This window comes from Ranitomeya variabilis, chromosome 1 (genome assembly GCF_051348905.1).
Source record: "Ranitomeya variabilis isolate aRanVar5 chromosome 1, aRanVar5.hap1, whole genome shotgun sequence".
Taxonomy (NCBI): Eukaryota; Metazoa; Chordata; class Amphibia; order Anura; family Dendrobatidae; genus Ranitomeya; species Ranitomeya variabilis.
Window position 1 is genome coordinate 1060251215 of NC_135232.1, and position 14629 is coordinate 1060265843.

Here is a 14629-nt window from a genome sequence, read left to right on the forward strand (position 1 = left end):
AGACTGTTGGAATTAGTGTATGTGTCAATTCTTAAAGTTGCTATCACATCTTGAGACCATCAATTCCGCCCAGTGTGAACATGGCCTAAAATGTGTCACTGTAAGGCTACGTGCAAAGTCGTATTCTGTTGCTGATTTGCAGGTTGATTTTGTGTTTGTTACTTTTTACAGCAAATAATATAAAATCTGGTTATTCTGGAAATTATACTCTTTTATGTCATAAATGGCCATGTGTGAAGATTTTTGCTAAAATGATGGATTAAAACATTCCAGAATTTGGCTGTAAATTAAAATGCAAAGGTAAAAAATGAAGAGCCATTTTGGGAGCCAAAGGAACCGGTTCTTTTTGGTGAGCCGATCCAAAAGAGTCGGCTCACCCAAAAATCGCATTTTACCCATCACTATAATAGATTAATGACTGTGCTCAGCCTGTCACTGGCGCTGTCTCTCCGCTCTGTGCCTGCTACGGGGCGCGACCAACCATCACTAATATAGGGGTGACTTGTGATGCGGCGGCATTGATTGAAGACACAAATTAAACACTAACCTCTCAGTAACACACTGCGTCAGCCATTATAATTACTAATCACCGTTATATCACGACAGCGATGTCCACAGCCGCGTGTTTGTTAGTTTTTCACTGTCGATGACGTCTTCACCCCCCCTTTCTGTGCAATGGTTCAGTCCACAGTGGGAGCGGGCTGCCGGGCGGCTCTGTGTGCTCAGTAGTGCTCGGAGCGGCCGGGAGGAGGACGTGTGTCCGTGCTGTGCGCTCGGCGCTGTGTGCGGGGGATCTGCAGGAGGATAACACATGTGAATACACAGATAAGGCGGCTGTGCACCGAGATTGGAGCGGAGCGGGGCCGGAGGAGCCCGGGACTGATGGGCTGCGGAGTGTGCGCTGTGCTGGGAGCCGGGAGCCCTGAAGTGGCGGTGACATCCAGCTCCGGCCCTGATCACCTGGTACTGCTCTGTGCCCTCACCTCTGGCTGTGAGACCACCCATCCATCCACCCACCCATCCATCCATCCATCCATCCATGTATGTGCTCTGCCCCGTTCACACTCAGAGGATGGACGGCGGTAATCACTGCGTCTCCACTGACGATCCGATCACTACATCAATCCCATTATGGAGATTTGCCATTTTTACCATTGATTGTTTATTAATAATGTTTTAATCAAAAATGTTTATTACCAAAATGTTTGGCCCCCCCATGCCTTACTGTAAGGGCCATCACTCCGTACCCCCCAATGACCGGTCAGACAATGACCCCCGGCGTCTCCTTCCACCACTCCGTTCGATGTCCCTCGTTCTCTGGAGACATCATGTCCCCTCCCTGTCATCCATACTCTGCCATTACGTAGTTTCCCCCCCTTTCTCGTCCTTGTTGGCATAGTCCATGTGCGGTGGTCCTCGCTGAGCCCCCCAGGTGCCGGAGCCCCGTGTCTCGCACACCTGTATATTTCTCCTTACCCGGCTTCTTACATTTGCATCATTGTTTCTTTTTCTTTTATCCTAGGCGTGACTGTTCCAAGGGCTGAGGAGCATCACCCCCATCATCATCATCATGTCCACTGTTCACACCACCGTGGCCGACTTACGGACCAGGGCCGGGGGTAAGTAGTCACCTTCTATATAGTCAGTGCAGCGTCGCTTCCTTTCTGGATCCCAGCTCTGCTATCATAGTGTTTTTAAAGGGTTACTCCCATCTTCCAAACAAATGGGTGTTATCAGATAGTGTTTGTAAATTCAAGAAGTTTTGCAATTTACTGTTTATTAACATTTTCAGCCACTCCTGTGAGGATAACACTTTTTGTTTAGCTTGTTGCCTTGGAGCCCGACCACTGCTGCTAGACAGCAGACTGTACGCAGCGCTTACACGCTCCTTTCTATTGAGCTTGTAAGCGCTGTTTTGAATCTGGCCTGGAGTGCACTGCTGCCTCCTAATCCTGGCGAGCGCCGGCTCAGTGCTTACAAGCTGGACAGCAGCGATGGCCGGTCTCCTAGGCAACAAGCTGTAAACAAAAGAAAAAAAGGGTTCATCTCTCAATAATGGCTGCAAATCTTAATAATCCGTAAATTGCAGAAGTGCTTGTTTTAACACGTACTATTCGGCAGTATCCATTTAGGAACATGGGACTGGCCCTTTAAACGCATTATTTCGTGCTGCTGATTTCAACATTGGAGGAATTGGATCCATGCATATGTTTTGCTCGGAGTGCCGGTTTGTAACGTCGACAGTACTGCTCATCTCCTGCGGAAGTGATCAGCACCAGGATACCTTCTAACTTGTCCTATACATAAGCAGACTATGAAGGGAGTGTCACTGAGATGTGCCAATAACTAACTCCGCTCTGCTGCATCAGCCACCCCACACCCTGTACAGCAGAGCTGAGCGTGTCACCAGTGTAGGTGAACTCGCTGCCTGCGCCCTGCTTACTCTTCATCCAGGTGTTCCTCCTGTCCTGTAGTGCTGGATCCGCTATATATTGGTGCTTATATGGGCTTTGCCTGTTCGCCTGCGGAGTCCGTCATATTGATGGGAAGATTAGTGCTGCGCGCTGCGTCATCCTCCCCATCTAAGATGTCAGAATATCCTGGCGGAGTCGTGCAGTTTTCTCCAGCTCATGTCTGGGATTTGCTGTATGACGGTGGCGGTACCGTGATTCCCGTGATGTGTATGGAGTTAGTCTGCCGGCCCTTGCTTCCTATTTATCCATTTTATTCCTGTGACACTACCGATTCCTCTGCGCTGGCTGAATCCAGGGCGAGCGCTCCTTATCTCTCCAGGGCGAGTGCTCCTTATCTCTCCGCCGGCTGACTCCGCACTCACTGATTGCTATTTGATACTGCAGTGTATCACCGCTCTCTGACTGAGCTTTCTACCCAGCGTCATGTAAGAAGAGGAAGATTTTTCACATGAGTTTGAAGCTTAAATGGTTTCCTGTAGTTAAAAAAAACAAAACCACAATAAGGGTATGTGTCCACGTTCAGGATTTGGTCAGGATTTTCCATCAGTATTTGTAAGCCAAAACCAGGAGTGGGTGATAAATGCAGAAGTGGAGCATATGTTTCTATTATACTTTTCCTCTAATTGTTCCACTCCTGGTTTTGGCTTACAAATACTGATGAAAAATCCTGACCAAATCCTGATGCAATCCTGAACGTGGACACTAGGGTGACCACAAAAAATCGATGTTGGAATTTTGTCCGTCTGGACCCCACAAAACGATTCCCCTTTCCGGATATTGAGATACCCAAAATTTGAGCTCGATCAAACGACGTTAACCCGTGCCGCTCGTCGCTCAAAGTTTGAAAAAATCCGAATTTTTGCCCAAAAAGCTGACATATGAAGCCATAACTCCAGAATGGTAAATAATAAAAACACGCTTAATATCTCAAAAGAAAGCTAATGTTGTTCTTCAAAATTTATATTTTATACATAATTGTTATTTTAAGTCAAACTGAGTTAAAACATCTTTTAGCCCCAAGAACGTGACCTGGTACCACTAGGAGCATACTTCGTATATTTTGTTATTAAGTGATACATTTTTTTTTTTTTTGGTATATTTTTGAGTTTAAAGTAGAAATATAATAAAAAAACAAGTAATACTGATAAGTCTAATGACTTTTTTATTTTAAAATATAAAAATGAGGTATTTAATACATATTTAAATAATATAATATATAATATATATATAATATAATATATATGATATATATATATTATATATAATATATATATAATATAATATATATAATAATATATATATATATATATATATATATATATATATATATATATATATATATATATATATATATATATATATATATATATATATATATATATATATATATATATATTATAATATATACACATGCATTTCTGTCGGATAACTTAGCATGAGCAAGATGCAATTACTAAGCTGGAAAAAGTTCACGCCGCGTGGAGAAGTCTTCAAAAAGACCGGAAGAAAACATCGGAAACGGCCAAGAACAAATTTAAACAGTTTGTTGAAAGGTTGGATGATCTCTTTGATATTGCTCAGAAGAAGGAAAAGAAGAAGAAGATACTGAAGAGGACAACATCTACCAGGAACTTGAGAGCTTGGAGGAAATGGACAACATCCCTGAAGAAGCTGCAGAAGATCCAGGACCATCTGAGAGCAAGAGGATGAAACTTTCATTTGCAAGGGGCGTTAAAGAGATTTTAAACATGAAATTATCCATTGTGTTAGATCAATGTAAGCTATCCGACAGAAATGCATGTGCATATATTATATTATATTATTATATATATATATATTATATTATATTATATATATATATATATATATATATATATATATATAATATATATATTATATTATATATATATATATATATATATATATATTATATTATATTATATTATATTATATTATATATTATATTATTTAAATATGTATTAAATACCTCATTTTTATATTTTAAAATAAAAAAAGTCATTAGACTTATCAGTATTACTTGTTTTTTTTATTATATTTCTACTTTAAACTCAAAAATATACCAAAAAAAAAAAAAAATGTATCACTTAATAACAAAATATACGAAGTATGCTCCTAGTGGTACCAGGTCACGTTCTTGGGGCTAAAAGATGTTTTAACTCAGTTTGACTTAAAATAACAATTATGTATAAAATATAAATTTTGAAGAACAACATTAGCTTTCTTTTGAGATATTAAGCGTGTTTTTATTATTTACCATTCTGGAGTTATGGCTTCATATGTCAGCTTTTTGGGCAAAAAATCGGATTTTTTCAAACTTTGAGCGACGAGCGGCACGGGTTAACGTCGTTTGATCGAGCTCAAATTTTGGGTATCTCAATATCCGGAAAGGGGAATCGTTTTGTGGGGTCCAGACGGACAAGATTCCCACATTTTTTCAAACCCATATAAGATCTGGTCACCCTAGTGGACACATACCCTAAATGTCCAATATGCCTGCGGGCGATCGATCCAGACATGCAGCCGAGCAGATAGCAGCTCTCATTTTTAAAGGGGTTATCTGTAGTGTTGAGCGAGCATGCTCGGATGAGGTGTTATCTGAGCATGCTCGGGTGCTAGTGGAGTGTCTCCGGAGTGCTCTAAAAAAATGCTTGAGTCTCTTTGGCTGCATGTCTCGCGGCTATTTGACAGACAATTCCTTCACGTGTTGCAGCTGTCAAACAGCTGCGGGTACTCGAACATAGACTATCTTCTGCATGCTCAAATACTATTAGCACCTGAGCATGCTCAGATAACACCTTATCCCAGCACGCTCACTCATCATTAGTTATCTGGTCTTGCTCATTTCTACATTATGGGTGAGCGGTGCCGATGACATGACAAACCCCACACACCTGCTGGGACGTGCGGATCGTGCTCCTCTGTGAGATCGTGTATACTTTTATTTATTTGCCCTGGCTCCCGTTCACACGATCAGGAAATCCGCACATGACCTGATGATTGTGCACGCACTTTGGTCGGTGTGTGGGCTCATAACGTCATCGGTGCCATCCACCACTGCAGTGGAAGTGACCGGTGCCGGATAAACCGTTTTCAGGGTGTTTAGGGTGAGGGGCCGCTGGGGACAATTTCCTTGCTGTTCTAGTATTGGGGGTGTCTGTGACCCTATGTGATTTTGCTCTGTCCATTGAGTACTGTTTGGGGGAACCACTTGCCAATATCTGATCCCATAACTCTTGGTTTGGGTTCACAGATTGTGGTTGGCGCCGTGCAGCAAACCTTCTGCATTTACCGCGGATTTGTGATCCAGTTGTTGGTCATACATGGCAGGGTTACAGTGCATGCAGTATACCCACATGGTAATTGTCACCCCACTGCAAGAGGCAAGCACCGCCGTCATGAGTGTTCACACACAGCATCCTGTAGCTTTTTCATTGACTGATTGAACGCTTTTGGCAGCCATATTGCTTATTCCATCAAAGTCTTAAGGGAAATATAGAATGCACGATGTACTAAGTGGGTGTTTTTTTTTCCCCGACTCCGGACAGTGTTTTCCGTGCCGGCACGTGGCCAGGACTGTGTGTGCAGGAGGAGGGACACATTTGGCACTGTCATTGTAAAAAAAAAAAAAAAAAAAAAGTTTTGGTTTTTTATTAAACAGTTTTCAAATTATTACAACCATGGGGAATATCTCTCCGACTAAATCATGATCCAAAAGCAGAAATGATAAACACAAGTCCTGTAACTGTTAAGGTTGATTTTTAATCCCCTGGACACTACATGTGAGAGCGTGCACACTGTTATCTATTAGCCGCATACATAAAGCCTGTAAGCTGCTTGTGTACCAGTGTTTCTCCATGCAGGACAGTACAGTGTGTCCTCCTGGGTGCTGTCTGTGCACGCTATTCATTGTATTGTGCCCAGACCCCTACCCTCAATAACCCATAGACCCTCACACTATAGACCCCAACCCTCAATAACTCATAGACCCTCACACTATAGACCCCTACCCTCAATAACCCATAGACCCTCACACTATAGACCCCAACCCTCAATAACTCATAGACCCTCACACTATAGACCCCTACCCTCAATAACTCAGACCCTCACCTTCTTTCTTCTACCTTTGTGTCTTCATGTCCTTCTTCACCTTTTTGCATGCCCCTTCACATAGCAGAATGGGCGTCCTAATCTTATATGATAACGCTACATTTCCCTGCAGCACCCTGCTTCTCCGCAGTGCTTTAGGCCCCTGCTTGCTCTTTTTTTGTGTGCTCCCTGATGGATAGTTCGATCTCGACATGGACAATTTTCTCTTTTGATGGATGAGTGAACCATTGATAGTTTTGAATATAGTGACTGTCAACCATTACGTGACCAATATTCATTACTATTTACCGTACATGCTCCACATTTCATGGGGATCTCCAGAGCCTGATCATGTTCTCCTCTGCAAGCATAGCTGAGCTGGGCATAGAATAGCTTGTGTTGCTACGACATGGGCAATGAGGATTCTGTGAGAGGGTCTGGGAGATGTTCTATCAGACAGGGTCCTAGGTGCATTTCTTTTTGTCAATGAGACAGGGTCATTAGGTGCATCTGAGAATACCCTTGGGGATGATGGCTCCAAATCAGTGCTGATGTGAACATTTTTGGTAATAACGTTTTGTACTCTGGCTCCGATGGACTGTGGGAGGTCTGGATGTTGGGCCTCGAACATGGGTATAATAAAGCTCCCATTTTACACCGGGGCCTGACCAGTCCATTGCTCTCTGACTTTAGCAAACTTACTACAGATCAGTTTCTGTAATGATTTACTCTGAATCCATCTATTAGTGACTTTACATTTTTATTTCTGGTCTTTTTTTTTTTTTTGGTGAATGGTGAAAACTTTTAAGAGGCGGCCAATAGGGAAATATAGAGTGCTCTTCAAATGATCTGTTTTTTTTCTTTTTTCTATTTTCCTTTTGATTGAAAAAAAAAACATAGAGAAAGAAAAACATTTTTTAAATTCCTAGCTGAAGAAAAGCACTGCAGAAAATGAGATGGAAGCCTATCGAGGCCTGAGAAAATGAATGCAGGCACTTGGGAGCACTGGGTGAGCGACATCAAAGAGGGATAATGCAGGAGCCGGAAGCTTCCTCTTGACTCGGGTTGCCATTGTTGCTGCTTTTTAACCTTCGCACAGTGTGATGATTACAGGCTGTAAAATACTCCGGAAATCATGGTCCTGTGATGCCGAGAGCTTGTGCCCTCCTGGTCTACTCCGTTGTCGCATTCATTTTATCTCTTCTTTCTGAAGATAATGAAGGAAACATATTCCATGGTGCTAGCTCGCACATCTTACATAAGAGCGCCAGTTACACATTCCCTGGCACATGACAAGCCGAGGTGTTAAAGTGTTAAAAATAAAATCCTCAATATGGTTGGAGATTTAAAGCATATTTTATGGACTGCACATAGAAAGCTTTGCAGATAAGAGGTCTCGGTTGGTAAGGTTCCTCGTTATTTCTTGGTGTGATATTGGTTCATATATGCAGTTACAGCACGCTCTATGGCAGGGGTGCCCAACCTGTAGCTCGAGGGCCACATGTGGCTCGCAGGCCCGTGATGTGTGGCTCGCAGGCCCGTGATGTGTGGCTCGCAGGCCCGTGATGTGTGGCTCGCAGGCCCGTGATGTGTGGCTCGCAGGCCCGTGATGTGTGGCTCGCAGGCCCGTGATGTGTGGCTCGCAGCTGTCTGCCAGCTTGGTGCATTAGCGCCAGTTGTAGCAAACGGCTATAAAGAGCAGATCTCTAGATGGGGACTTGTGTGTAGCCCTTCACAGAAGAGCAGGTCTGAATGGGGGTAAGATAGGAAACCCCAGAGCTTGGCATGCTGCCTTGGTGGGGTTTCTGTGGAAAAGCTTTTTTGGTCATTATACCAGTAATGGGGGGCTCTGGGTGTAGGGCAGGTGCTGGATATAGGTGGTGACTTCTCTCAGAGCTGAACATGGCTCTCAAGGTCACAATGGTTGGGGACCTCTGCTCCATGGTGTCCTACTGTCACGGTCTACAACTATACGAATGGCATTAACGGCTTTGTACAATGTTTCCGTAAGTCTGGACATTAATTACGGAATCAGAATTGTCTAAGGTCACGCATGAAGAAAGATGCTCGGCCTCGTAGTAGATGCTGTTCCGTCAGTACAAACTATGCGCACACTTCATGGGTTGGGTGAAAACTTGGACACGCATTCCATACCTAAATCCTCATCCGACCCGCTAATGTTCTGCTTCTATTGCAAATGAATAAGGATGTTGTAATCCCGTTCCACGCTCTGTTACAAATCCCGAACATCTTTGTCAACACTAAATTGACAAATGCAGATTATTCCAGCAGATTCGGCACAGCAAAGCTTGAAATAATTGAATGACAATGGGGCTAATCCTTGTGTAATGTCGATCAGAGTCTCCGATATTGACTGGTTTGGTCGACAGTCTGACGTGTGGGGGGGCCCACATCATCTTTTTGTTCTCTAACATGTAAGCTGCTGCCAGAGATGTCTGGCAGCAGCTTTTTTCCTAGAGAACACAGGAGCATTCTTGGGTATTGATGAGATAGCTGCTGGCCAACAATGGTTTTGCCATATACAGTCTTTAGTGTATGTGGTATTTAGATGGCAGCAGTCCTTAATTGTCTCTGTTATTAGGCTATGGCTGTAAAGCAGCATGGTGTCACCCGCAAATGATGGAAATATTATTGTGGGACTCCTTTGGAAGTTATTCTGCTCTTACTCATGAGTGACAGGCGATGTTGTGACGCTGTGGTGTGTCGGCCCTCCAATGCCACTGCCAACAAAGAGCTTCTGTGTGAGCCCGAGCCATTTGTATAGCGGCCTTGAATTTTAGTTGGTCTGATGTTATGCGGATAATAAGGCAATGGCTGTAGGGTGACCGGAGAGGAGAGAAGACCGTGGCTGTGTCAGAAGGAAGATGGTGCACGGATTTTGTTTTGTGACTTTCAATCACCGTATTTTAATTTTACTTTTGGGTCCCAATACCTTTGTCACTGTCATCCAGTCCTCTTTGCTTTAGGGTCCTGTGCTCCTTGAAGCCACTGTTCACCTTGGCACTTAAAAATGACTATACATTTGTCATGGGAGAACGGGTAGGCGAGCTTGAGTTACCACTCTCCATGATACTGAAGGTCGGGTTTGAAGGCCTCCATGGAGAGGGCGGCGTTAAGAGAACACATGGCGACTGGTAAGATGGCTATACATGGCAAATGTGTTGGTACTTAAAGTACCAGGGTGGAGGAGAACTTCAAAAGGACTTCTGCTGAACCATAACTTCTACAGATACATAATAAATGTCAGATTGCTAGACCCCAGTACTCAAGAGAGCGGGTTATCCGGAGTCACCCATCTGAATGAAATAGCTGTCATGTCTATGGGACCAATGGATGAAGCCAAGTACAGCATTGGCTGTTGGGAACACATGGCCACTTAATTCCAAAATAAGCCCCACACTTGTCCATGGGTTGTTCTGCTTGTTGCTCAGTTTCCATAAGAGGCGTGTATGTTGTTTTAACCAATTTACCCTTAATATGTTGTAAACGTGATTGGAATATATTCTGAAGGTGTGACTTGTCTGTAGATTATGGAAAGTCGGTGTCCAGACTTCTTATCACATCCTCTGTTCTTGTATCGGCCTCTTCGTTCCATTTCCCTTTGTCCCTGGAGCCTCCGGTAGGTTCCTTGTGTGTAAATAATGTCGGAGATGTTAGGAGGTTACTCCCTTAGTCGGTTGTAGAAATGGGTATCCAGCAGCGTCTGTCTCTTCCCCGCTGTCGGGTGCATGTGTCCAAATCTGCGCTGCTGATAAAGGTGGATGGCGGACGATATTCTGCAAAGCTTCATTTCAAACAGGTTAATAGTCAATCGAGGTCATACAGTACCTCTTCCTCGGGACAAAACCTTACAAAAACTGTTTTTATAAGGTTTTGTCCTGTAGAAAAGGTCCTGCGTGACCTCGAAACAACATGTTGACTATTAACCTGGTTGAAATAAAGCTTTGCAGAATATCGTCCGCCATCCATCTTTATCAGCAGCGCAGATTTGGACACATGTACTCGGTTTCACCATTATCCCCGGTCTTTGGACCCGTGTCCTGCAGCAGCTGATCGATGCTTTTTACATGTTGCTTAGTTGCAACAAAACAAGGTGAGCGTACCTCTCCCCGCTGCACCCCATGTTGTTAACCAGTTAAGACCCTATTTGCGCTTTTTTTGCTCCCCAGATTTTCTACTTCTCGTCTGCGCTATCAGCACATTTGGGAGTATCTATCGTTAGGCTACCAGAAGTTAGGCCGCCCATGAAGTTCTGCCATTGATGACATATTGCCCATTCTCAATCTTTGGACATTGGTCGGCCGTTTGTAATGTACAAACCCATATTGTGTGTAGTTCACATAGAATCCATTCATCCTATAGTAAGGTGTTTTATTTGCCTTAAATCGAATTTGTCAGCAAGTTTTTCTATGTAATATGATGGCAGCATGATGTAGGGACAGAAACCCTGATTCCATCGATGTGTTACTTAGTTTACTGGGTGCAGAAGTAATGATGGTCACTGTTTTCTCTGCTGCAGAGCTCAGTTGTTGAGCTGTGTATAACTCTGACCACACACCAGCTTTCTGTGTACATTGTATAGTGACAGAGAGCTGCTAATCCGAGCTTGGGGGGTGGTTAGACTAGGAGGCGCAAGGCCAGTAGTGATAATCTCCTTCTGATAAAACACTGATTTTATTGAAACAGCAAAACAGCCCAGTAAGTGACACATTGCTCTAATCAGGCCTTTAACTACATCATGCTGCTCTCAGATTACATATCATAAATCTGCTGACCTATTCCCTTTTATGAACTTTAAAACTACATTTTCCCCCCTTAAATTGGCTAGATACACTTCCCTACAGATACAGGTCCTTCTCAAAAAATTAGCATATAGTGTTAAATTTCATTATTTACCATAATGTAATGATTACAATTAAACTTTCATATATTATAGATTCATTATCCACCAACTGAAATTTGTCAGGTCTTTTATTGTTTTAATACTGATGATTTTGGCATACAACTCCTGATAACCCAAAAAACCTGTCTCAATAAATTAGCATATCAAGAAAAGGTTCTCTAAATGACCTATTACCCTAATCTTCTGAATCAACTAATTAACTCTAAACACATGCAAAAGATACCTGAGGCTTTTAAAAACTCCCTGCCTGGTTCATTACTCAAAACCCCCATCATGGGTAAGACTAGCGACCTGACAGATGTCAAGAAGGCCATCATTGACACCCTCAAGCGAGAGGGTAAGACCCAGAAAGAAATTTCTCAACAAATAGGCTGTTCCCAGAGTGCTGTATCAAGGCACCTCAATGGTAAGTCTGTTGGAAGGAAACAATGTGGCAGAAAACGCTGTACAACGAGAAGAGGTGACCGGACCCTGAGGAAGATTGTGGAGAAGGACCGATTCCAGACCTTGGGGAACCTGAGGAAGCAGTGGACTGAGTCTGGTGTGGAAACATCCAGAGCCACCGTGCACAGGCGTGTGCAGGAAATGGGCTACAGGTGCCGCATTCCCCAGGTAAAGCCACTTTTGAACCATAAACAGCGGCAGAAGCGCCTGACCTGGGCTACAGAGAAGCAGCACTGGACTGTTGCTAAGTGGTCCCAAGTACTTTTTTCTGATGAAAGCAAATTTTGCATGTCATTCGGAAATCAAGGTGCCAGAGTCTGGAGGAAGACTGGGGAGAAGGAAATGCCAAAATGCCTGAAGTCCAGTGTCAAGTACCCACAGTCAGTGATGGTGTGGGGTGCCATGTCAGCTGCTGGTGTTGGTCCACTGTGTTTCATCAAGGGCAGGGTCAATGCAGCTAGCTATCAGGAGATTTTGGAGCACTTCATGCTTCCCTCGGCTGAAATGCTTTATGGAGATGAAGATTTCATTTTTCAGCACGACCTGGCACCTGCTCACAGTGCCAAAACCACTGGTAAATGGTTTACTGACCATGGTATTACTGTGCTCAATTGGCCTGCCAACTCTCCTGACCTGAACCCCATAGAGAATCTGTGGGATATTGTGAAGAGAAAGTTGAGAGACGCAAGACCCAACACTCTGGATGAGCTTAAGGCCGCTATTGAAGCATCCTGGGCCTCCATAACATCTCAGCAGTGTCACAGGCTGATTGCCTCCATGCCACGCCGCATTGAAGCAGTCATTTCTGCCAAAGGATTCCCGACCAAGTATTGAGTGCATAACTGAACATTATTATTTGATGGTTTTTTTGTTTGGTATTAAAAAACACTTTTATTTGATTGGTCGGGTGAAATATGCTAATTTATTGAGACAGGTTTTTTGGGTTATCAGGAGTTGTATGCCAAAATCATCAGTATTAAAACAATAAAAGACCTGACAAATTTCAGTTGGTGGATAATGAATCTATAATATATGAAAGTTTAATTGTAATCATTACATTATGGTAAATAATGAAATTTAACACTATATGCTAATTTTTTGAGAAGGACCTGTACATCACTAGCCCCTTAGCTTTTCCTTTGCCTGGTATCATACAAAAACTTCATCACCCGTATTTTATTTCCTCCAGCTCTTGAATAGCAGGTGCCCAATATCTGCCTAACTTGCCTTTCAATGTACTCTCATCAACGAAAAGCCAGGATACCAGATTCTCACTGTGATCAAGTGCAGAGTTTACATTTTTGGGGAAGTAAACAGCATTCTGACTTTTTTTTTTTTTTGTCCTCCAAAATTTTCAAAGGTGTCTGAGATCTGTCCAAGAACTGAGGGCAGACCCACAGCCTCAGTGTGCGCTATGCTTGTAGATTGGGCTGCTCAGACATAGGTCATAGCCCTTAAGACAGCCACCTTGAGTTGCCTGTGATTTTGAGTTTCCATCAGTGCCTGAGATATAAGGAGGTGTCTTTCCTAGAAAAATCTACTTCGCGGATGATTGGAGCTTTGCTTGTTGGGCGTGGGGTGCGCTAGGATCACTGCTCAGTGGTGTCTGACTCTTTTGTTAATCTGTTGGTGATACATGATTACTGTGACTATTTGGTGACAATGTTTCTGTTATTTTGCTCACATTTATTGTAGAAAATAAATGTAAAACTACATGAAATATGAACTGCCAGTAAATAGGCAATTTTGCTTCTGTTTGGAGGACGGGGGGTTACACTCCTTATGGACTAGCGGCATGGTTGTGATGCTAGACCAAACAGTTCGCTCTCCCCGCTCTCCCAGCAGCATCGGAGGATTGCAAGGGCATTGAAGCTGTCCGAATCCAATGGTCCAGTCCGCTTCAGAGCAGCGCTTACAAGCTGAATAGCGAAGGGTTTGTAAGCGCTGCGCTCTTTGCTTCACAGACAGCTGTATTGTGGCGGTGGCTAGATAATGAGCAGTGCACAATTGCATTAAAAATCCCTCCATTGTTGTAGGGTAAGTTGCACAGTCGCTTGGTTTTACAAGCAGTTTGTAATTTTTAACCATTTATGATGCTGAAGAAATGCCAGTTTTACGCGAATACATGCTGAGCATTGACCGTAATTTTGGACTTCTGTCTCTTTTTTTGGCTCCTCGAAATATAGGCTTACAGCCTGAGAAAATTTCATTTATTGAAAGCCTTTCTGTCCCACGGATAAAAGTATTTCCTGCATCTGTGAAATCCCCTTACAGGGAGCCCTGTCTTTAGAGGTAAGGAGATGGCGGATACGTGGGGTGCAGCAGCTCTACACTAGGACAAAGAATAGGTCCACCCTTGGAATAGCGGTGCAAGGGCGGTGATTTCTGGAGATTGCTTCATGAAGGCCATGACCTGTGGGAACGTTGGGGCTGCTGGAGGGGTGCGGCATAGAGTGGGCCGATGATCTGCTGTCCGGCAGTAGGTATGCGCCAGGTAACACGGTTGGCAGCAGTAGGTATGCGCCAGGTAGCACGGTTGCTGCAGTCGGTGTGTGCCCGGTAGCACGGTTGCTGCAGTCGGTGTGTGCCCGGTAGCACGGTTGCTGCAGTCGGTGTGCGCCAGGCAACACGGTTGCTGCAGTCGGTGTGTGCCCGGTAGCACGGTTGCTGCAGTCGGTGT

General features: G+C 43.7%; 1 protein-coding gene across 4 annotated transcripts in view; it reads left to right on the forward strand.

The window, feature by feature from the left end:
- The first annotated feature begins 692 nt into the window (after window positions 1-692).
- Window positions 693-14629, forward strand: part of ATP8A1 (ATPase phospholipid transporting 8A1) — a 263767-nt gene continuing 249830 nt past the window's right edge. For 2 of the 4 annotated variants that reach the window (XM_077279833.1, XM_077279835.1), the window contains exons 1-2: window positions 725-963; window positions 1523-1619. In XM_077279833.1, the coding sequence (XP_077135948.1) occupies window positions 1571-1619 (49 nt within the window). In that variant the 5' untranslated portion in view covers window positions 725-963; window positions 1523-1570. Of the gene's footprint in view, window positions 964-1522; window positions 1620-14629 lie in introns of all 4 variants that reach the window. The other 2 variants (XM_077279834.1, XM_077279836.1) reach the window with 2 other exon arrangements.